This window comes from Ahaetulla prasina, chromosome 9 (genome assembly GCF_028640845.1).
Source record: "Ahaetulla prasina isolate Xishuangbanna chromosome 9, ASM2864084v1, whole genome shotgun sequence".
NCBI classification, from domain to species: Eukaryota; Metazoa; Chordata; class Lepidosauria; order Squamata; family Colubridae; genus Ahaetulla; species Ahaetulla prasina.
In genome coordinates this window covers 29,115,120-29,138,071 of record NC_080547.1, presented here as the reverse complement: position 1 = coordinate 29,138,071, position 22,952 = coordinate 29,115,120, and the positions used below count along the sequence as shown (strand labels likewise).

General features: G+C 39.7%; 1 protein-coding gene across 1 annotated transcript in view; it reads right to left on the bottom strand.

Annotated features, from left to right (window-relative positions):
* Positions 1-22,952, bottom strand: part of UNC5D (unc-5 netrin receptor D) — a 773,049-nt gene that overhangs the window by 43,269 nt on the left and 706,828 nt on the right. Inside the window, exons 8-9 of the mRNA XM_058194328.1 lie at positions 17,209-17,586; positions 6,077-6,161 (exon numbers count right to left, since the gene is read on the bottom strand). Of these exons, the coding sequence (XP_058050311.1) occupies positions 6,077-6,161; positions 17,209-17,586 (463 nt within the window). The remainder of the gene's footprint in view (positions 1-6,076; positions 6,162-17,208; positions 17,587-22,952) is intronic.

Genomic DNA, 22,952 nt, shown 5'->3' with positions numbered 1-22,952 from the left:
TAATGAAAGCTCTTTTTTTTTCAAATCTTTTTTTCACAGTTCCCTAGCCTCTCCCAATGTTTTCCTCGCCATTGTCATAGCGCTGGGCTGCAAGGGGGGAGACCTTAGGCGCACATGCATATGCCACATACACACATGCATGGGTTTGAGAGGTGAGCTGAGACTCATGCAGAGGTCTGTCAGGCACAGAGGCAATGACAGGGGAAAGGGATCAAAATGGGAAGCCTCTGCCCATTTTTTAAAAAAAAAAACCCTACGGAACTTCCCTTTTTGTCCACCCTCCCCTTTGTTCCCTCCATACCTGATGCCAAAAGGGCAGCTCTGCTTCCTCCCCCCCCATGCTAGAACCCGCATGCCATCTCCATGCACCTCCACGTGCCCCCCAGAGCCCATGTGATCTCCTACCGCTCATGGTGGCTGCCAGGCAGAAGCCCCTGCCTGGGTCCCCTGCCCTCTCCTTCCCACCTCTTCCTTCCTCCATGCAGGGATGGGGTGGTCCCAGGGAAAGGGCAGCAAGCAGGGACGGGAGGCACTAGTGCCAGCCTTAGATCCATGCTGCCACTTCAGCCCACTTCAGCCCACCCACTAGGTGTGCACACAGCAGGTTCCAAGAGGGCTTGCATTTTGGATGAAGGGCAGTGCTCAGCAAGCAATCCTTAGGGATGACAGTCGCCAGGCCCTGCACCGCTCTCTGCCACTTGTGTGCATGCCCAGGGGGTGGGGCCAAGATGGTGCTGCAGATCTAAGGATGGTCCTGGGTGAGGAACCAGAGTGCAGCTGGGCCATGAGCGTCACTCTAGGCCAGTGGTCACCAACTGGTGATCCGTGGACTACTGATGGTCTGTGAGAACATTTTGGTGGTCCACAGAAAAATTATTTGCATTTTTTTATATTGCACTAAATTGGGGGTCCTCAAACTATGGTCCCTGGGCCAGATACATGAAATGAACATTTGTGTTGCTGCAGAGAGTCTCCCCCTTCAGGGTTTTTTTTGTCCGGGTTGAGGGGGGCAGAAATTCCGACTTGGGGTCTGCTTCAGCCTCCTGGTGTGGGGCTTTGGGCAAAGGCTGGAGGAAAGTTGTGCTGGTGGAGAAGAGCCAGAGGGACTTGTTCCAGTGGGACCGCATCATGGCCTGGAACTGACTGACCATCTCAGCCCGCTGAGCCTCCAGGTGCCGGTACCTGGCCTTGCACTCCCGCAGATCTTCCCTCTGCTTGGAAAGCCTATGCTCATAATCCTTAGTGAGATGCTTCTGCTGAGCCTCCTTCTCAATCATATCCAATTTGAACTAAGCTAGCTGTTTTGCCAACTCTTTCTCGTGGTGGCTGCTTAGCTCCAACAACTACTTCCTGTTGGGGTCCTAAGGAGCCCAGGTCGGGAGGCAAGGAGTGACTAGCAGGGGAGGGGATAGTAGAGGCTGACAAGGCACCCCTGGATGTGAGTGACATCGAGTTGGCCCAGCCATGTCCACCCAGTCACATGCCCACCTAGCCACGCCCACCCAGCTGGTCATTAGGCAGATCATATTAGTGGTCCATGGGATTTAAAATTATGAATTTAGTGATCCCTGAGGTCCGAAAGATTGGGGACCCCTGCTCTAGGCGAGTGGCCCTGGCAAGATAAGGAATGGCTGGGAGGGGCCAGGTGGGGTGTGGGTGGGGCCAGCCAGTGGTGCTATCAACTGGTTTGCCGAACTATGAAAAAAGTTAACAAGGTCTAAACTGGCTGGAGCCTACCTCTGTGTGGGAGGCAGCTAAGGAGGAAGGCTCACCAGGCAGCGTGCAGCTGGGCTGTGAGGGCTGGGGTTGAGGCAAGCGAGGGAACCTGAGAGCAGCAGCAGCTATGCCACAGGCATGACTGTAGGCATTGGTCAAGGTGGGCGGGGCAACGTAAGGAATGAGGGGCAGGGTGAGATGGGGCAGGGTAAGGCCAACCAGTTCGGCCGAAGTGCTGCATCCCACCACTTAGCAGTAGACTTGATGACTTGCTTACAAGATGTTCTTAGGATGATCTGAACAATAACACTATTCATGCTTTTCTATCCGCATTTTTCTTTCTAACCTACATATTTCCAACAGGTCCTATTTAGAGCATACAGCTTCCCCTCAAAGAAATGAATTATGAATGCAAAGCTATCAAGGATATGAATGAGCTATTAATGCTTTCAGTGCCTGTGACCCTCAAACCACAACCACCATGAATTATCCTGTTTCTCATTCAATCAATCAATCAATCTTTACAGTGGTTAAAATCACTCATTCAACACCTTAAAATCCTCGATGGACCATGACTTCACCTGATTTTCAAGTGCATTCCTTAATCAACTTATTTTGCAGACAACTGATAGATAATGGCGGAAGGGAGGGAGATGAAATGACTTCAGACTAACCTGAGCATTTTATGAACAAACAAAATAGCAATAGAACTTAGACTTATATACTGCTTCACACTGCTTTACAGCCCTCTCTAAGTGGTTTACAGAGTCAGCATATTGCCCCCAACAATCTGGGTCCTCATTTTACCGACCTCAGAAGGATGGAAGGCTGAGTCAACCTTGAGCTTGGTGAGATTCAAACTGCCAAATTGCAGGCAGCCGGCAGGAAGCAGAAGTAGCCTGCAGTACTGCATTCTAACCACTGTAGCTCAGAAAGAAAGAAATCAAACAAACTGATTAACAAGACAATGCCAGATTGTAAAATGTAGAAGACATAGCAAAACCTTTTGGGATATTTTCCTCCAGAAGAGGGAAATTATCCCATAAATAATTTCTGGGATAAACAAAAATGAACCTTGGGGAAAAAAACAATGGTTACTTTTCCCAAAACAACACACACACGCACACACGCACACACACACACACACACACACACACACTGATTTAGCTATGTTTCGTATAAAAGAAGTTGCAATGTACTTACAGCCCACTCAACTCTGAAAAGGGAAAAATGTGCATCATTTTAATTAAAGTTTGCTTTAATTTGATATTTCCCCCCCTAGCATTTCAGCAAACAAAGCATTCTAAATTCATTTGGTCTAGCTTGTTCTCCCTACTTTTAGCCTACAGAAGTAAAACAGCAGGGAGAGATTTGTATGCCTTCTATTTAATTAACCCATTTTAATTCATTTCTACCATGACTTTGCAATAAAACATCTGGGTTCAAACTTGAACATTTTTCTTTTTAATATTTTGTTCCATTCTTTATGTCCATTCTCATATTTAATCTTTCACTAACCATTATCAAAAAGCACTGAGAACAGATGGACATATAGTATACAAGGTCTCACAAGGGAGCTAAGCTATCAAAGGGAAGAGACAATCTAAAGGACTTCAGATTAACTTTAGAACAGACATTTCCAAGCATCAAAATCCTCCATCTTCTTTCTCTCCTCCACACACAATTTTTCAAAGCAAGTTTGTTAGTTACCTAATATCTGTTTTAAGGATCTATTCTATACAGAGCAAGCTTTTCTCCACAGTTTCCCTTCCATCAAGATAGAGAGATATAAATCTCAGCAACAATTGTAGATATAGGAGATATACTAGAAAAAATATGCAGTACATTTTTTAGAAGTGTCTGCATTTTCTCTCTGTAGGCACTTCTGATCCCTTGAAGTCCACCTACATTATGAAGCTATGTTGAGATCCAGCAGGACAGCACAATATTTCATGGCCCAAAAGATGAGTTCATATGATGCTTTTGAGATTTCAGATCCGTTTCTCCCACTGACCGCTACTTCTTCCAATCAAAGTTCCATCTTCCAATCTTCTTCCGTCTTTGTTCCAGAGATGGAACAAAAATCCCTAGGTCAATTAATCCTGGTGCATTATACTTTAAAGAAGTACAACCAGAGCACAGAGCTGAAGAATATCACTTTGATGGTACTTATTTAATTGCAGCATATAAATGTTTGTTGGGGATCTTCCATAGAATCAGTCAACAAGAATGGTGAATGGAATGGGCATAATAAATCTAATTCTGACAATAAACAAGAGCTTTTGCAACAATTGCCAGGCAGCAGTGGCTGGAAACAATCAACATTTTTTGATAGTACTAACAAGTGGTGAATCTGCAGGATTAAAACATAAGTGGAACTCAAGAATAAACACATAGACACACACTTCAGAAGGCAACTAGTTTGGGGGGGGGGCTTCAAAGCTAAACAGGATCAAGGGTAGATTGACAATTTGTAATAATATGGATGAATTTGTATTAAATTTTAAATTGATGTCTCCCAAGCTCAAACAATGTGTTGACTCTTATTTTAACAAACAAAATAAAAAAGATGAAACAACCAAAACAGATTCTGGCACCAACAGGCCTGTAGCAGATCAAACTCAACAATATTCATCTCAAATTTAACAAATAATAAAATAAATCTCAAACTTAGGACAATACATTTAAGGGACTAATGCTTTGCAAAACAAAAGATCTGGGGAGAAAATTATCAATGATACCATGAAGAAGGTAAATGGATGCATTAAAGCCAGCCCAACCTGCTGTACTGAGCCATATAACACCACCAGCTTTATGAAGATATGATGCACCAGTGAGAGGATACCAAAAAATTATGGGCCACTCACTCCTACCAGTGCACACTGACTTTGCTCATTTATCAGTTGGAAGGCTCAAATCTAGGAAGATCCTACTGGGACTTGCACAACATCTGTTTAACAACTTTTAGCATACATTCTCAATGGAAAACTAAATGGGTGGTTGAACTCCCAGACACAGGTAGATATGTAAATGAAACTACACAAAAAGTGCCAGGTTTTGAGCTATCAGCAATGGACAACCTTGAATAGGATTTGCACCTCATGTGGCATCTGCCAGGATTCATTATATAAATGGGCATCCTTCCCTCAGTGTGACTGTGGAGTCCCATGTTAAACTGTAGATCATATGATGACTGGCTATAAACTGAGGGCATATACTGGTCCAATATTTAATTTTTTCACATAAACAATGCTGTAATTCAATGATTACCTGGCCTATACAATGGTATCTGAATATAGATCTTTTTAAAATTCATTTCTTACTGTGTTTTTAATCTAGGTGAAATCTATGTATATGTATACTGTATGTATGTGTACACACACAAACCCACACGCACGTACAATCAATACAAAAGCTACAAGATGATGCAAGATCAAATTTGGGTCAGTCGCCATGAACAACCCAAATCTGATTTCACATTTATTTATTTATTTAGCATATGGCATATCATATATGGACTTGATACTGTCAGATCCCTAAAAGTGATACTGCCATTCAATTTGGAGAAAGTGGGGGGAGGGCTTGGATACGATTTATTAGCATTGCCTGTGTCAACAGATATTTTACAACCTATATCCTGGCGCCAAAGCACCCTGAGACTTCCTTAATGTTGAGGAATGTTTATGCCAGCCATGTGGGCTGTTTCACTTTAAAGGATAATGGAGGATAACGATGGGAATACATGTTTATCCAGTTCTCATTGCAGCTGGTAAAGAAAACATGTTCACACTTGTGTATTGGCTAAAATCTGCTAAAGGGAGGGGTCTCTACTACTTTAATCCTACTTGTCTTGCCTAAGGATATTCAGACGTTGCTTTGAATCCATTGCTGTTACTTCTGCTTAATAAAAGGTTCCTTTTGAAATAATCCGTTTCAAGAGTTTTCACTTTCTTAAGTTAGGAGGAGAGGCAGTCCTTATAGATACTTTCATTTGCCAGTTGGGCCTGCAATACTTGCTCTGTCTACTTTTAGATCTCTTTTGTGGATGCTTTTTATCAAGTGCAAAGAGCCATGGAAAAATACATGCTCACAAGATAAGATAGAAAGACCTGCACATGAATTAGAGAACAAAAATATATGATGCCATAAAAAGAGTAAGAGCTGAAATGTAAATGTAAATGGGCTGGTCACAAAGTAAGAACTGATGGCAGGTGGACTAAGGCAGTCATAGAATGGATTTCACTTGATAAAAAGCTTGTAAGTTTAAGTGCTATTGCTATCCCATCTTTTTTTTTCCTTTCCTTTCCTTTCCTTTCCTGTTAAAAAATAATATATGCATCAGAATTTGTTCATGTCTTACCTGGATTCATCATGGTTGATTGCAAGGTAGATCTCCCAAGATGTTTCTTCAGGGATAGCCCCATGGGGAATTAGTAGGCTAACTCCTGGAACAGCAAAGACAAAATTACTTGGAAACACTCCAAGTGCTTGCTAGAATTAAAGTGAACTGAAGTTGCAACAAACAAAAAGAGCACTGTTACTTTTATTGCGGCTTTGTAGTAGATAAATCATTGTTGCCATCATCTGAATAGTACAACAAACATATTTCAATTGATAAGCATTTATTACACTGGGATATTTGCAGAGCAATCTTTTTTCATGGTTTCAGGTAAAACTGTTTTGTTTGCATGAAGCACTTGAAACAGTAGCTTTTTAAAACCTACCGCAGTAATACTTATATTAATACAGCAAAAAGAAAAAAGTTGTTTTCAGTATTAAATTGTGTAGGTGTGGGATAAAAATAATTCTTCAGAGAATCGGGGAAGCTCCCATTTATCATGGATTTTGATGCAAAATCCTTATCTTGCTGATTTCGGATTTCTTCTCTGAAAATATAGCCTAAAAATTGGGTATTAAATAATATGAAATTATGAAGTTAGATTCTAACCAGAAATATTTCAGATGGACTTGCTATGGCCTTCTGTTTTGTGCACTGCTCTACCTTAAGCATCCTTTTCTTAAGACAGTAATATCACCATGTAGAGCAGGGCATAAACAGCCTTTCAAAATTCTCTGCCCAGTTCTCAAATTGGATGGATGATTTATTTGAAATTCTTCAACAATCTCTCTAGGGCAGGATTCCCCCTTAGTGCTGACAGAATCTTACTGAAATAGCTCTTGGAGAAATTCCCTTGTAGTGTCTTCCCTTTGGATTTAAATGAAGTTGGGAAACCAAGAAAATTACAGACTACTACTGAGAGAGTGAAAGACAGGACATTCATACATGCCTTTGGTTGCCTGGGAATTAAATAAGTGAGTGTTATGAGAATTTATCTGCAATTCTTATACTTCGGAAGAATTTCTAAAGAAATTTATCTCCTATCAAACTGGATGATAAACACTTTCACCTGTACACTGGTTCCTCTAACAGGAGAAATAATTGCTGTATAAGTATCACTCTGAAGATCAGATCCATTCATTATAAATTGGTCGTTGAAGGTGCCCATCACAGCCACTTCCCCATATGTCACTTGGAGGACCTTTCAGATTGTATATAGAACTGTCAGTTAACTGCATCAGAGAGTCACAATCCTGCTTCTGAGGGAAGATTGCAAGGATAACAGAGGAGCTTCACACAATTTCCTTGCTTTAGATTTCCCATTATAGGATATCAAACAATTGGTTTGGGAATCCTTTCTCCTGAGAATGGCTGTAAATGAGGGTAACTTCCACTAATATGGATACATTTAATAGAGAAAATTGAAATTCTTCCTATAGGACAAAATTTACATGGCCAGTTCCGTGAGAAAATAGCCTGGAATTTTTGGCTAATCATTGGCATGAAAAACAATCAAACCTAACACACAGAGACACTCAATCTCAGGGTGTATTGAAAGTGAGACATCATAGATGAATTATTACTGTTTTTCAGAAAATGTTGCTATATGTATTAATCATATACACACAAACATATATACCAATACACATATATGCAAACATACACATACACACAAACTCACTACTATTGGATAAATATTTTCTGATGCTTGTTTATAGCCACAATAAACTTTAGTTGGATGATGATGACATCATCATAAAATATATTGGAAAAAATCATTATTAGCAGATTTTGTACCTTGATCAAGGTATCTTTTTTTTTGTCTACACTGAGAGCATATGCACCAAGACAAATTCCTTGTGTGTCCAATCACACTTGGCCAATAAATTCTATTCTATTCTATTCTATTCTATTCTATTCTATTCTATTCTATTCTATTCTATTCTACTCTACTCTACTCTACTCTACCCTACTCTACTCTACTCTACTCTACTCTACTCTACTCTACTCTACTCTATTCTATTTCATAGGTGCATATAAAAACAATCCCAGCTGTCTCTAAGGAAAATGTTTTCCCTATTCCTTTTGAGTTTTAAGCTGCACTGAGCCTTTTTCCACAATGTACACAAGAGTTTTCATGTATTTCTTCACTCAAAATTGGCAAGAAACTATCTCAGCAGTATTCTGCAACAATAGCAAATGAAAATAACCAGTAGGTTCAGAGTGGCTAAAAAGGGTTCAGTGCCATAGGACACAGATAAAAGATATAAAAAGATGTAAAAGTTATAAAAGAAAACAAATGACTTGGATTCAACCTGTTTGGGAGGATTATGGCCTCCTATACAATACTAGAGAGAAGGAGGGGGAAAAGAATGGAATTCTCTCTTACCCATATCGTTTGAGATTTCCAAGTATCATAGATAATTCAGTGAACTCAACAGCTTTTTACCATGCAGCAGTTCTTACTAGCAATTAAATGAATTTTGGTACCAAACCTACTAATTTATTCACTTAAACAAGAATGACATCTTGGCCCGTACTGATAATGTGGCTATGATTATTAGGATGTACAAAGCAACAAATGTGCATCGGCAATTAAACCCTGCTCAGTGTGTTGCCTTCTCTTCATGTCTTTTATCCTCCTCTTCTGAAGTGATTCTCCTGGGGAATAAACAATGTTGTCCCCTAGATGAGTTGAATAGCATGGCTCACAAAAGAGGAGATACTTTCACAGGATGCTCTGTCCAGCAGCAAAACGTTACAGCACAGCACAGAATCCACAATAAAGTGCTTCAGAGAATTTTTACCTATTAGAGCTCCTCAAATCTTACAGTTCTGTTCAGCGGGATTATTGAGAACCTAAAGCCCAAGTCCTTGTACAGTGCTGAAAAATCCAATTTGATAATGCCAACAAACGTTGACTTGCCTGTGCATGAATACATCCTGGAGTTTAGCCCTCTTGAGATCACTGATCCTGCATAAGATAGCTCTTCCTATTCAGAAACTTCTCCAAACATTCAACTGGAATCTGCTTTTTTGTAACTTAAACCCATGTCCATGTTGTTCCCTCTAAAACAACAAGATCATTTTCTTCTTTGGGACAGCTTTTCAGATATTGTCATTTCCAGTTGTCCAGGGGTGCACCATGTCCAGTTGCTAATGCATTCATATTAATGTTATCAAATATGCACCACCTTCAAAAACACATGTTGGCAGAACTGAGTATGGTATTTTGATACAAATATATAAATCACCCTATATCACATTTAAGCTACTGCTCATAATTAGGAAGATGTGTTATTCATTTGCCTTACAAGACAATAGCTTGGAACTGTACTTTTAAATTCATAATCTTCATCATCCAAAAGTTTCAACATATAGTGATCAGAACATATAGTCAGGATAGAATTTTGAACCATTTCTTCAGGAGTAGGGGAACAGTGTCTGCAGGATGTGATTTAAAAAGTCAAAGTGAAACTAACTTCATTGTAAAATTGAAGTTAAACTTCAGTCTGGCTTTTAAGTGCATCTACCTTGACTTTATGATCAACCTTCAGGACTTCCCTAGAGCCAGAGATAATAAGTTGAGATGTGTGAGCTTTCTGTTTGAATGCTTGACTCTTCTACTGAAAGTCCATTTATTGAGTCAAATCTGGTGCCTTTACGTTGATGTGAACATTCAGTGGACTTTGTGCATGAGTCTTTTGATACACAGACTACACAGATACACAGAAAGAGAGACACACACAAACTCATACACTTTTATTCAATCAAATCTTGCCATTTGGAATCTATGGCAATTGGAATTTTGGTTAGTCTTCATCCCTTTAAAGCTAAATGTATAGCCTTCAAGAACCTGGGTCAATGTATATGCCACAGAATCTATAAAGATCCATCTCTCTTTTAGAAGGAAATCAGGTAGTTCTCCAAGCTATAATTTTTGTAGCTAGAATAACAAAACATTGCATTACAGGACAAGGGACCCTTGTCAGTAATTTACGGGCATAAATGACTACCGAAGAATTGCTAGCAGCACAATTAAGCAGCAATTTTGAATGGCCTTTTTTACTCATAGGGATACACACAAGCAAAACAAAAAAATAATAATGAAAATATGATCAAAAGCCTGTGCCATCGACGGGGGAAAAAGTGTTTCATTTCATAGAACATGGCAAGTATCTCATATAATAGCTGGATACTCAGGGCAGGTTTCCCATTTTTGACATGTTATTCCAATAGTTAGCTTTGATGAGGAAAGAAAGAGAAACATTTGCTACCCCTATGGCTTAAAAAAAGAAAGAAAGAAACTTCATATGACAAAAGAACAGTGTATTTTAAAATTAATGTTATTTCACAATATAAAATAGCAGCCAGAAATCTTCACAAGCTGTACCTATTTGGGCATTTGCCTCCCATAGATAGACAGCAGGAGGGCTATATGCTCAGTACAAGCTTCCTATGTGATCCAGAAACATTATCACACAGAATTTGAAATCACATGGGTCCTGATCCCTGCTACTGCCTTTGTAATACCTGAAAAATGGTAGAAATATGATAAGAAATGTGGCCAGTAAGTCTTCTCAGTCCCCCTCTACCTCTTTTACATATATCATTTTATCTGGGCAAAGAAGAGCACCATGAACTGACATTTCATCAAACTTTTCTTTTGGCATGTTTTCCTTGGTAATTTCATTCAACCTGACAGAAAAGAAATTGTTTGGGGAATTTGCTTCAAAGAAGAACCTTCTTTTGAATGAAACACTGTCTTGTTTCATAGGCATCAACTTTCTGGAATGGCATTCAGTTAGAAATCTAGATGGCTCCATCTCTCCTAACCTTCATAAGAACCTTGAAGAGACCAGTAAACGAAAGTTCATTTATGCTATAAATTCAATTGCCAGAACCAACCCCAACCCCAACAAACTTCGATCACGGCCTGATCTATCATTTCTGCAATGGATCCGCTCCCACGAACTCCGCACAGAACTCAAAAGATGGCAAGACGAAGGTGACTCCAACCTATACATTGACTACCGCGCTGACTGCATAAAAAGAAAAACCTACAATCACTTGCCCAACATCCAACCCTCCATCACCCAAACATCCAACCATCTGTCGTACAGAACTTTCAACCAGCCGTCATCCAAAACTAGGTACGCACACCCCTTATTTCCTCTATACCAGCGACTGCTGAACTTAAATGCAAACTGATAAATGCAAGAAGCATTATGAACAAAATGCCCAAATTTCTCCTCTCGTTAAATACTGGTACATTCAACATTATATTTGTCTGCAAAACATCATTTCAGAAAGAGAATATGATGTTTTCCGGTTGGATCGCGAAACCCACAGGGGAAGTGGAGTGGCTATCTTTTACAAAAAGTCACTGAATCTAAAAAATATTCAAGTTGCACATAAACTTGCTCTTCCAGAAACTATCATCTGCAAACTGTCCTTTAACATCACACTTCGCTTCTTACTATGCTACAGAGCCCCCGACTACGGCATCACTCATGCAAACAAGTTAACCACCCTGCTAAAATGAGCTGCTTCTTGCCCTTATCCTCTCATCTTTCTGGGTGACCTCAACCTACCTCTTGTTAACTGGAAAACAAACGAATGTACAACTGAACTCATCCACACTACCCTGTACAATGCTGTTACAAATCTAGGTCTTCATCAACTAGTAACTAACAACACAAGACTCAACAACTGCCTTGACCTCATCTTCTGCAACAACGCAAACTCAATTTATGGACTACAAATAAAAGAACCCTTTTCCAACAGTGACCACAGCATGATAGACTTTTGTCTCAATATATGCCCTTATAAAAATCTCCATAATAATGGTATACCAAACTACAACTTCAAAAAAGCCAACTATGATCTTATAGACACCGACCTCTCATCTCTTGACTGGCAAATTCTATTCCCCAACTGTTTCAATGCTGAAGACCACTATAGTGTTTTCCTGCTTGAAGACAATAGTTATTAAACTATTTTTTTTGTTGTTGTTGTTAGTTGCAAAGTCATGTCCGACCTGTCGTGACCGCATGGACAACATTCCTCCAGGCCTTCCTGTCCTCTACCATCCTCTGGAGTCCATTTAAACTCATGCCTACTGCTTCAGTGACTCCATCCAGCCACCTCGTTCTCTGTCGTCCCCTTCTTTTGCCCTCAATCTTTCCCAGCATTAGACTCTTCTCCAGTGAGTCCTTCTTTCTCATTAGGTGGCCAAAGTATTTCAGTTTCAGGATCTGACCTTCTAAAGAGCAATCAGGGTTGATCTCCTCTAGAACTGACTTGTTTGTTCGCCTTGCAGTCCAAGGGACTCGCAGGAGTCTTCTCCAGCACCAGAGTTCAAAGGCCTCAATTCTTTGGCGCTCAGCCTTTCTTATGGTCCAACCTTCACAGTCATACATTGCAACTGGGAAAACCATAGCTTTAACTATACGCACTTTTGTTGGCAGGGTTTTATTTTTATTAAACTATACGTACCACAAATCACCACCAAAATCAGGAAAAATGAATTACCCATAACAATAAAAAAGCTCCAATCCAAAAAAAAAATCCCTCTGGCGAAAAAACAAAACTGGCTATATAGCTAACTTTAAAAACCGCTACAAAAATATATGCCACCAAATAAGGATTGAATGCATCAATTACCACATCAAACAAGAAGACGGCCTTCTGCGCACAAAATCCAATTGCGCTTTCTATAATTTTGTAAACAACAAACTTAAAGACTCGAGATCCATTCCACCCCTAAAAGGATCTAACGGTAAAGAATGCAATGATGAAACAGTTAAAGCAAACCTCTTTAACACATTCTTCGGCTCAATCTTTGTTAACAGTAATGGCTCATACCCAACATTCCCCAGTCGTACCAATAAAGATTACAATGATCTAACACAAATAGATTTCACAGAAGATAATGTTGAAAAGGTGTTACGCAGACTGAAACCATCTCTATCTATTGGATCTGACGATCTTTGTACATACTTCTTAAAAAAGCTTTCCACTGTTATAGCAGAACCCCTAAGCATCTTTGAAAAATCCTTCAGGACCAGCTCCCTTCCTAATCTATGGTCACTAGCCACGGTCATCCCTATCTTCAAAAAAGGAGACCCCAGCCTAGTTGAAAATTACAGACCAATTTCTTTATGCTGCGTTACCTGCAAAGTAATGGAATCAATCACCAACCAATCCATCACCCTCGACCTAGAACCAAACAACCTACTCTCTAATAAACAATTTGGTTTCAGAAAAAAAATATCCTGTAATCTACAACTTCTTCACTGCAAAAACATATGGACTACAAATCTTGATCAGGGCAAAGCAATAGATGCAATTTACATAGACTTCTGTAAAGCCTTTGACTTAGTGGTACACGACAAACTTCTTCTAAAACTAAAATCCTACGGCATCTCCGGACCCCTCCATAACTGGATAATTGCGTTCCTGTCAAACAGGCAACAAGTGGTCAAAATAGGCAGTGCCCTATCAAATCCTGCTCCTGTTAATAGTGGTGTCCCCCAAGGCAATGTTCTAGGTCCAACATTCGTCATATTATACATTAACGACCTCTGTGACCATATTATAAGTAATTGTGTTCTCTTCACCGATGATGTTAAACTATTTAACACTACCAACATAGCTAGCCTTCAAAAAGACCTTGACTTTGTGTCAGAATGGTCAAAAATTTGGCAACTTCAAATCTCAACCAACAAATGCTCTGTGTCAGACTGTCTCTGATTATATTTAGGAAAGAAAACACCTTGACTTCATTTGAAAATGAAGAAAAGTACTTTTACTAAATACATCTGGACTACAGCCGTGTAAAGTTGAATCTGAGACAAAATATGGCTAACATCCCATATCTCCTCGTTAGTCCCTCCTCCCCACAAAAGGTCAGGCAGGGCTGGTCAATGCCAGCTCCTTCTTGCCCCCCGTGGTAATCTTCTTCCGAAGGTCTCCGGCAGTTTATCATCTCAGGAATGCAGGGTTCGTTGGAAAGTCCGCGCGTCTGGCGTTCATGCTGATTTCAAACCTTACCTCCCCCCTCCCTTCTTCTTTTATGTCAGATGACACTCTTAAAGGGCCCTCTTCTGTTAACCTGAATAGGATAGTATACATCTTAAGTCCATGGCTATTTTACATTAACGTAATGACATTGCAAGCTAACTACTGGATACAAATTTCACACGTAGAACACAAATAGAGTGAAGGTTGGAGTGGAGGCTGACACTCTGTCTTACACATTGGAAAAAAGAATCAGAACACTAAATACAAGCTTGATGGACATGACCTTGTAGATGACCCTCACTCCGTCAAAGACCTTGGAGTTCTCATATCAAATGATCTAAATGCCAAAGCCCACTGCAACTGCATCGCCAAAAAGGCATTAAGGGGTGTAAACCTAATCTTGCATAGCTTCTTCTCCGGAAAGATTACACTACTAACCAGAGCATACAAAACATTTGCTAGACCAATTCTCTATTACAGCTCGTCTGTCTGGAACCCACACTTTATTTCGGACATTAATACAATTCAGCGTGTCCAGAAATATTTTACAAGAAGAATCCTCCACTCTTCTGATCACAACAAAATACCTTATGCCACCAAACTTTAAATTCTGGATTTAGAAAATTTAGAACTACGCCGCCTTTGGCATAACCTGAGCATAACTCATAAAATCATCTGCTACAATGTCCTTCCTGTCGAAGACTACTTCAGCTTCAACCACAACAATACACGAGCACACAATAGATTTAAACTTAAAGTGAACTGCTCCAATCTTCATTGTAGAAAATATGACTTCAGTAACAGAGTTGTTAATGCCTGGAATGCACTACCTGACTCCGTGGTCTCATCGTAAAATCCCCAAAACTTTAACTAAAGACTGTCTACTGTTGACCTCATCCCATTCCTAAGAGGTCTGTAAGAGGCGTGCATAAGAGCACCAGAGTGCCTACCGTTCCTGTCCTAATGTTCCCTTTGGTTGTATTCAATTTGTGTGGTTATTTCATGCTTATATATATTGTTCTGTTTGACAAAATAAATAAAGAAATAAAAATAAAATAAAAAACCTTAAAAATGGAGTTTTTCAGAAAGCAGTTCACTTAGGAACTGTCATCAATATTTGTGTTATTTTTGATAATAGTCATTTGTGCAAGGGTTTGACCAATTTCATGATTATTAGACCTGTTTTGCTATTATTATTCTTTGACTGTTATTCTACAGCACTATGTCCTTATGGAATGAGGCAGAATCTATAAAGTCAGCAAATAAATGTTTCAGTGAAATTAGAGGTGAGCGTTCTTTCAATGATTCAATGCTCTGAGGTGGTTGCATGTACTTTGATTTCATGGTACAGTCTCTCTCTGGTGGCCTGACTCAGAATGAGTCTAGTAGCACCTCCTCCAACACATTTGAAAAAGGTGCTATCAAATTCCTGATTTTTGTATAATTACTACAGCTCCCCTCCTGCAACATTTATTGGTCTAGTGTTACCCTGAATCTCCATTATATTAGGATTCTTTTTGTGGGCCTTTGTCATATTAGGAAGCAAGTAAGCCATGAATGCTACAGAATGCTAGTGAGATATGTTTGGGGAATCAGACAGTTGATGTGATCACATCATTACAATAAAGTTTTTAAAAAATACACTTTCCAAAGGATATGCAACAGGTGCATCACAAGAATAAGATAAGAAAGAACAGAAGCTTATTTTATAGGGGAAAAAACCTTAAGAATTTGATTACACCAAAGAAGAGAGGAATAACTATTTTCATAATGTCTTTTGGGGGGGAAGCTTCATAGAAGCTTATGGTTTGCCACAGTTGGAATGCAAAAAAATAAATGTTTCATTGGATTCAGCAGGGTGCTGATAAATAACCTGGGGGTGGAGAGAATGTATTACCTCAATTCTTCTTCTACAGAACGGCAAATGGAATGAACTCATCCATTGAACTGAGTGAATGTTAGATAACAAGCTTACTTACCATATAAAAAGTATTCTGTTAATCATTAAGGTATTGATGTGCCAAATTGTCCATTCACCTTTAATTTGTTCCATTCATGAAAGTATGTGCAGGAACAGATGGGGAGTAATTTAAATAGCAGTGATTTGAAATGGAAAATCTTTTAGAAGTCTCATATTACAGGAGATATTGCCTTCCTTGGGCGATGGCTAAGAGATTTGTCTTGAAGATACTGATTAAACTTAATTTCTGTACTCACTTGCCTGGGTACAGAGATTCTCTTCATCTTGCAGTTTCTTCCATCTTTGGATAATTATGTGCCCCACAATAGTCATGGAACAGAATACCTTCCCAGGTGACTGTGCAAGATTGATTGGTCGTATGACCATTCATTCAAAGAACTGGAAGAAACTCAAAAACATAGACTACTTCCAAACTAAGGAGCCCTCTCCCCTCAAAAAAACTTTTTGTCAGCTGCCCCCTTATGCTTGCTTGTGCTTCACTGTTATGCAGTGACAGACTGCCATGAACTGTGGGGAGGGGGAAGGAAGAGAGGAATGCTTGGGGAAATGAAAGTAAGTTCTGTATCTCCTCAAGATGCTGCCTCAATGTCATCCAGTTGAAAGAAGGAGAGGGATGAATACCAAACTGCACTTGGACTGACCATTATGAAACATCTTGCCTGAACCTGATTGGTAACTCTGGGATGGGCAATGAGAGACAGTTAAGGGAGGAAAAAGAAGAACGTAGTGTTTTTGGTGCACAATTTTCCGTTCTGACTTTGCAATACACTTGACCTCTAATAAACTATACTTTTCTCAACAAATGGAGCCAAGGATCATTTTATTTAGAGGTTTAAGTTGTGGCAGGTCCTACACTTTTAAGAAATTATTATATTCCCTATCAAAGAGGCAGGAAAAACATTGTGCTTCTTTTTAGGAAATAAAAAATAATAATAATAAAAATCTCACAGCTACAGTGGGAGGATTAAAACAGCTTTACTGAATTGTCACAGTTACTTTTCTACCTGCAAAAGTTCATAGATCACATTCCTCTCAGAGAAAACTGATAGAGGAATTTATTGCTATTGGATATTTTTAAATAAACCCAAGGGGGGAAATCCAATTATGCCTGCATTTCCAAATACTTGCAGATTTGGCAGAAACCCACCTGTGTTGGGAATTCCTAAACGCCCTCCCAGATGACCAAATACACTGGTAGCTCTCATCTCATTTTGCTTTGAAAGTGATGAGAGATTCTGGATATAGGCCGTTTTGTTCTTCGCATGCACAGGATTGAAGGTTTTGTTGTTGTCATGTGGAAATGTCCCAGAATGAGTTTTCCTGTGATACTCCGAATGTTCTGTCACACCCAATGACACCATAAATGAACTCTGAACTTTGACTTTGATATCAGACAAAGGGTTGAAGAGGGAGGATTCTGTCATCAGCTCCTTGTCAATGGGATCTTGAAGGCATATGGGTCCACTGTAGGTTCTACTGACAGTCAGGTCAGGCTGCATGGATGAGTTCAAAAGCAAGGAGTTACCTGATAGAAGGAAATTGATCAAGCAATCAGTTACCATTGCTACACAGAATCCTAAGCATTTTCTGTTATAAATTAAGATTGCAAACCTCAAGCAACATTACATTAGACTTAAAATGAGAAATTTTTGTAATAAATTACAAATAAATGTTTTTCCAAACAGAAAACTAATTATCAGGAGGAAAATTTATGCCTGAGTCAACCATAGTTTCAGTTGGGAAACAGTAGATATCTTAGACCAAGCCAGTTCTAAATAAATTCACTGAGCTTGTATAATTTCCTGTAAATGTTTCATGACCAGGATAGATAACATCATTAGTGCATGAGAGCCTAGGGTTTACTGACAGAGCAAGCTACTATGAATAAACTACCAGCAGATGAAGTCCCCCATGCTATAGAGATTAAGGAAGATGACCCTGAGGGAGGTACACAAGTTCTGTAAATAAGAGGTTAAACATTTTGTCTAAATCCAGAATGTTGAGATAATCTTCAGAAGTGACTCAGACAGACATCTCCTTAATTCACCTAGAGTAAAAGACGAAAACATTACAACACAATCAGACTTGCAAAATTGTTTTGTATAAAAGTTTTTTAGATTTTCCTTGGAGATGATTTCTTGGTCTGGTCTACCTATGGGGTTTACATGTAGACTGATGGCGTTACCTAGCATCTGCAGGAAAACAACCAAGTTCAGAAAACACCTAGAACCAGTAGTTTAACCCTCAGTTACCTCTATTATTGAGATTCAAAAATGCAAGAAAAGTCCTACAGGTGTGACTTTGAATGAATTATCCATTTATAGGCATATTGCGTTAAGCTTCATCTATACACTATTCAAGAAGAGAAGCAACCAAAGGCGAAAGAAAGAGGCAAACAGACCTAAATACACCCTTCCTTATTATGCCTCTGTTAACTAACAACCAGATAAACAAGAATAAAGATGAAACCATATTCCATCCAAAAAGCAACCAAGGAAAAAAAATCAAGGCTGATAGGACAATCTACCACATGTAAACAGCCAGCAAACCCCACACCTCCATGTCCCCTGATGATGTTATCCAGAATGGTAATGAAACATGTTCAGGAAGAGAAGTAAGCACAGAGGAAAGCCAAAATAAACAATTCAACCCTCAGCTACATGCATTTTCCATTATGGAAACAAAGAATTGCAATGTTGCCAGAAAAGTATCTGTCTTATTTTACTTCATAGTTCATTCAGAGCAGAACAAGCTGTTGATACCTGTTTATAATGCTTGTTTAAAATAGACATAGTATACACAGACAAAATTAACACTATGGTCTGGCTGCTTTTTTTCAACTTTGATTTTAAATGAGCCAAGAAAAATGCTCCACTCTCTTTACTCCAAACTAAGTAATCTGTTTTCCTCAGTTTTCCTGGGTATGCTGTGACTTGTGGAACTGAGGAAAAGAGAGACCTTTCTTCTTCCTGTTCTCTCCATAACATTCTTTGAACTTTAGAGTTTCTGGGCTCTTTTGAGTTTCCAAATTTGGGGACATCTGGGAGACAAATCAGGGGCATTAAGAAGCTGTATTTCCTCAATGTTCTAATAGAGATGCAGTTATTGTTGCTTACTGTTGATCAGTAAGTAATTCACATACTTTTTATTATTCCACTGTAGACACCAGAAGAGAAAGGCATCCAAATGAAGGAGAAGAATAAGGAGAAAGAAGTACAGTAGGTGAGTGGGTGGGGTCAGATCTCTAATCCTTTCTGGGGTACAACAGTCTCTAGTCTCCCTGATTATTATTATCTTTTTTTTTAAAAAAATACCTCTTTCAAGAAACCAATTTCTGAACCTGTCTGGGTAGAGTTCAGTCCTTTTTCTCCATATGTTGAAATGTTGAAGTTATTTTATTAATGTTTTCTCAGCAGTTGACATCCTTGCCCAAATGTTTTTGAGCTTCAGTGATTTTTCCTGAATTTTTTCCAGTATATATTTTTCCCAGTGAATAAGGACACACATGCAAACACATGACTTATTGTTATATGCATATAATGGCATTTACATAGATTTTTTTTGCAGCTTTCCATCCACAATGTGCTGTTACCATGTAATTTGAATTCCTATAAAAATAGATGTTTTTTTCTTTTTCTTTTTAGTTTTCTCTTGAATTTTTTTGTCTCTCCTAATGTGTGGGTGTTTTAATAATACATGCTGGGAGAAATAGCTAGAAATCTCATTATGGGAACTCTTTGGCTCAGTGACTATTGAGGAAATTGTAGGCCTAGATTTCTAAGAAGGCTGATTTTCCCCAGGTTCTTACCCTGAATCATAGTGAAAGGATTGAAAGGCACTGCGAAAATCATGAAATCCAATCCCCTGCCCACTACAGGAAGCCACTACTACAACATCCTTAACTGATGGTCATCAGTTTCTGTTTAAACATCTCCAACAAAGGAAGGTTCATCACTTCCCCTTCTATTGTGGAATAGCTTGTATCATTAGGACATTCTTCTTGATTTCTGATTTGTAATGTAAACCCATTGTTTTGGTCTTTCTTTCTGGAACAATTTTGAACCATATTGCTTCATCTTATGTAGGATAGTTCTTGTCAGATGTGATGAATCAGGATCACATGTAAGTTCCAGTTCAATAGATTTATTGTTCAAGCCTAAACACAAGAATCTGGACAACTAAAGGGCAACACTAAATTGGTACTAGATAAGAGTTAATGGAATTAAATTAAAGGAGGATTGGAAATGGAGCCTTTGTGGATATGTAATGATTCTAGGCCGAGTCTTCCCTTGACTCTGCCCCTAGGCTCTGCCTCTTATTTTCTTACAGTTCTCTACAGAATGGTTGTTTCTCATATGTGTATGAGAATGTGTACGTGAATCACTGTATAGATGAAATATTCAGTAGATTTAGTCATTACATAGCTGCCTCGTTAAAATCTCAATACTACTATAGTACTTCCCCCAATCACTATGGAAATTAAAATGAGTATCTCATCTAGATAATTTAATATATTCATTATAATAATATAGATCATGAAGAGCTGGGGGGAATTTATGGGGAATAAAGGGCTTGCGACTGATAGCTGTTAAGAAGATCCTTCAGGTCTTCCCTGTAGAGTTGTAGTAGACAAGCCAAAAAATAATGGGGTTAATTATGTGAAATTAGATTCTAGTTGGATATCAGATTTCTAAAAACCCAATACAGTAGTAAGATATGATCCAACGCCTTGGCAGTTAGTGGTCTCTCTTTTGTTGGAAATGTTAAAATACTGGATTGTCAATTGTTGATGATACTCTGATAGAGGATTACTGGTCTGGGCAAATGGTTTTCAGGACGTCTTTGAAACTTTATTTTCTATTATTCTATGGAAAGAATTCTCATCTCTTTTCTTTCTTAAAGAGATATAAGTAAATAATCATAGTTGTCTTTAAACTAGCACTAGAGGGTTCAGAAATCCGAATGTTATTTAAAAAGAAAAGAAAAATAAAAACTCCTAACTTTTTACATAATGTTTTCAAGAAAAGAGTCTGCCAGCTTCTATGATGCTTGCTTGCTATCAGCTGCCGTAGTAATGGGGGAGGCAGGGGGAAGGTTGGCATTTGGGTGGGGGGATATGAACTGGAGAGAGATGCCCTATGTGAACAAATAGGGAGGATTGCTCCTATATTCTATTATGCAGCTGTATGGACTTGTTTATGCCCAGTCAAGGTCAACCATCCCAGAATACCAGATGGAAAACACCTGAAGATGCTGCCCACATGACACCAGTTGGGATGGGGATTGGATATTTACCCTGGGTCTCTGGGGAGGGATTTGGGGATACTTTCAATATGTAACTTTCGCGCCATTTGCTTCAGATCTTGCTTTTCTTTTGTTGCTATCAGTTCAAATTTAATAAAAGTATCTTTCTCTATAAACATGGAGTTGGGTGTTGTTTTTTTCCTTGAATTTTGAATGGAGGCACGCCTTTATCAGCCACCCCAGAGAAAACTCTATAATGGTTGATGAGCAAAGAATGTCTAACCAAGGCAGCGACCATGAGGACATGGGGACTGCTGGGTCGACTCCCACCAAGTCCCATGGCTGTTGGGAAGAGTCAGAGTGGATGTCTGAACTGCAGATTGAGGAAAAGCCGGTCCGAGCCAAATGGTCGCTGGGCATAGGATGGATGGAGGCTCTGGAGGAAATTCCCCCAGGGTAACAGATGCCAGATGTCAGCATGGAGAAACTGCTTGGCAGGAATCTGACAAAAAAGACCTCCTACTGACTCAAGCCCTGCATCTCCTGCAAAAAGCACTTGAGAGTTGTAGAGCACAAGAATGGTATGCCTTGCCTGCATGTGAGAAGGCTGAGCAACAGGGGAGGGAGCAAAAGCATACCCAGATGGGATTCCTAGAGCTCAGCCAAAGCCAGCGCAGGCTTCGGGAATTAAAGTGGCAGTTGCAGCCCAGCCCCACCCACCCCGGTGGGGGGGGAGGGTAGTCCCCTCGAGGTACCAAATTCCAAAGGTTCCTCAGCTAGCAGTAAAGTATGAAGGAGATCCCAAGGCTTTGGGATTCTTCCTAACCCAAGTTTGGAATCATATGCAGGAGTATAAGGAAGATTTTGCTTTGGAAGTGGCAAAGGTGCAGTGTGTCACCATGGCCCTGGAGGGATTATGACCTGTTTATGATGGCCCTCTGAGTGCGTTTTGATTGCCCCTTAGCTGAATGAAAGGCTAGAATCAGGATGAAAACCCTAAACCAAGGGAGGAGATCAATGGCCAAATACACCCAGGAGTTTCATTAGCTGGTTTGCCACATGTGGGGGTGGTCCCAGGAGGCCCTGATGAAATGTTACAAGGATGGCCTCAATGAGGATTTCTACCAAAACTATTGTTCTCAGGGCCCCCCCAAGACCTGCAGCACTGATATGTGTTGGCAGCCAAGAGATCGGTACCAAGGGGGCTGCAGCTGGAACAAGCTTTCCCCTTCCTCCCTGAAAGAAGGGGGGGTTGGCAATTGGGTAGGGGGGATGTGAGCTGGAGAGAGGTGCCATATGTGAACAAATAGGGAGGATTGCTCCTATGTTTTACTGTGCAGCTGTACGGAATTGTTTATGCCCAGTCAAGTCAACCATCCCAGAATACCAGATGGACGAAAACACCTGAAGATGCTGCCCACCTGACACCAGTTGGGATGGGGATTAGATATTTACCCTGGGTTTTTGGGGGAGAGATTTGGGGATACTTTCAATATGTAATTTTCACACCTTTTGCTTCAGATATTGCTTTTCTTTCATTGCTATCAGTTCAAATTCAGTAAAAGTATCTTTCTCTACAAACATGGAGTTGGGGTTTTCCTTTCTTGAGTTTTGAATGGAGACATGCCTGACAGAGTCCTTAGGAAA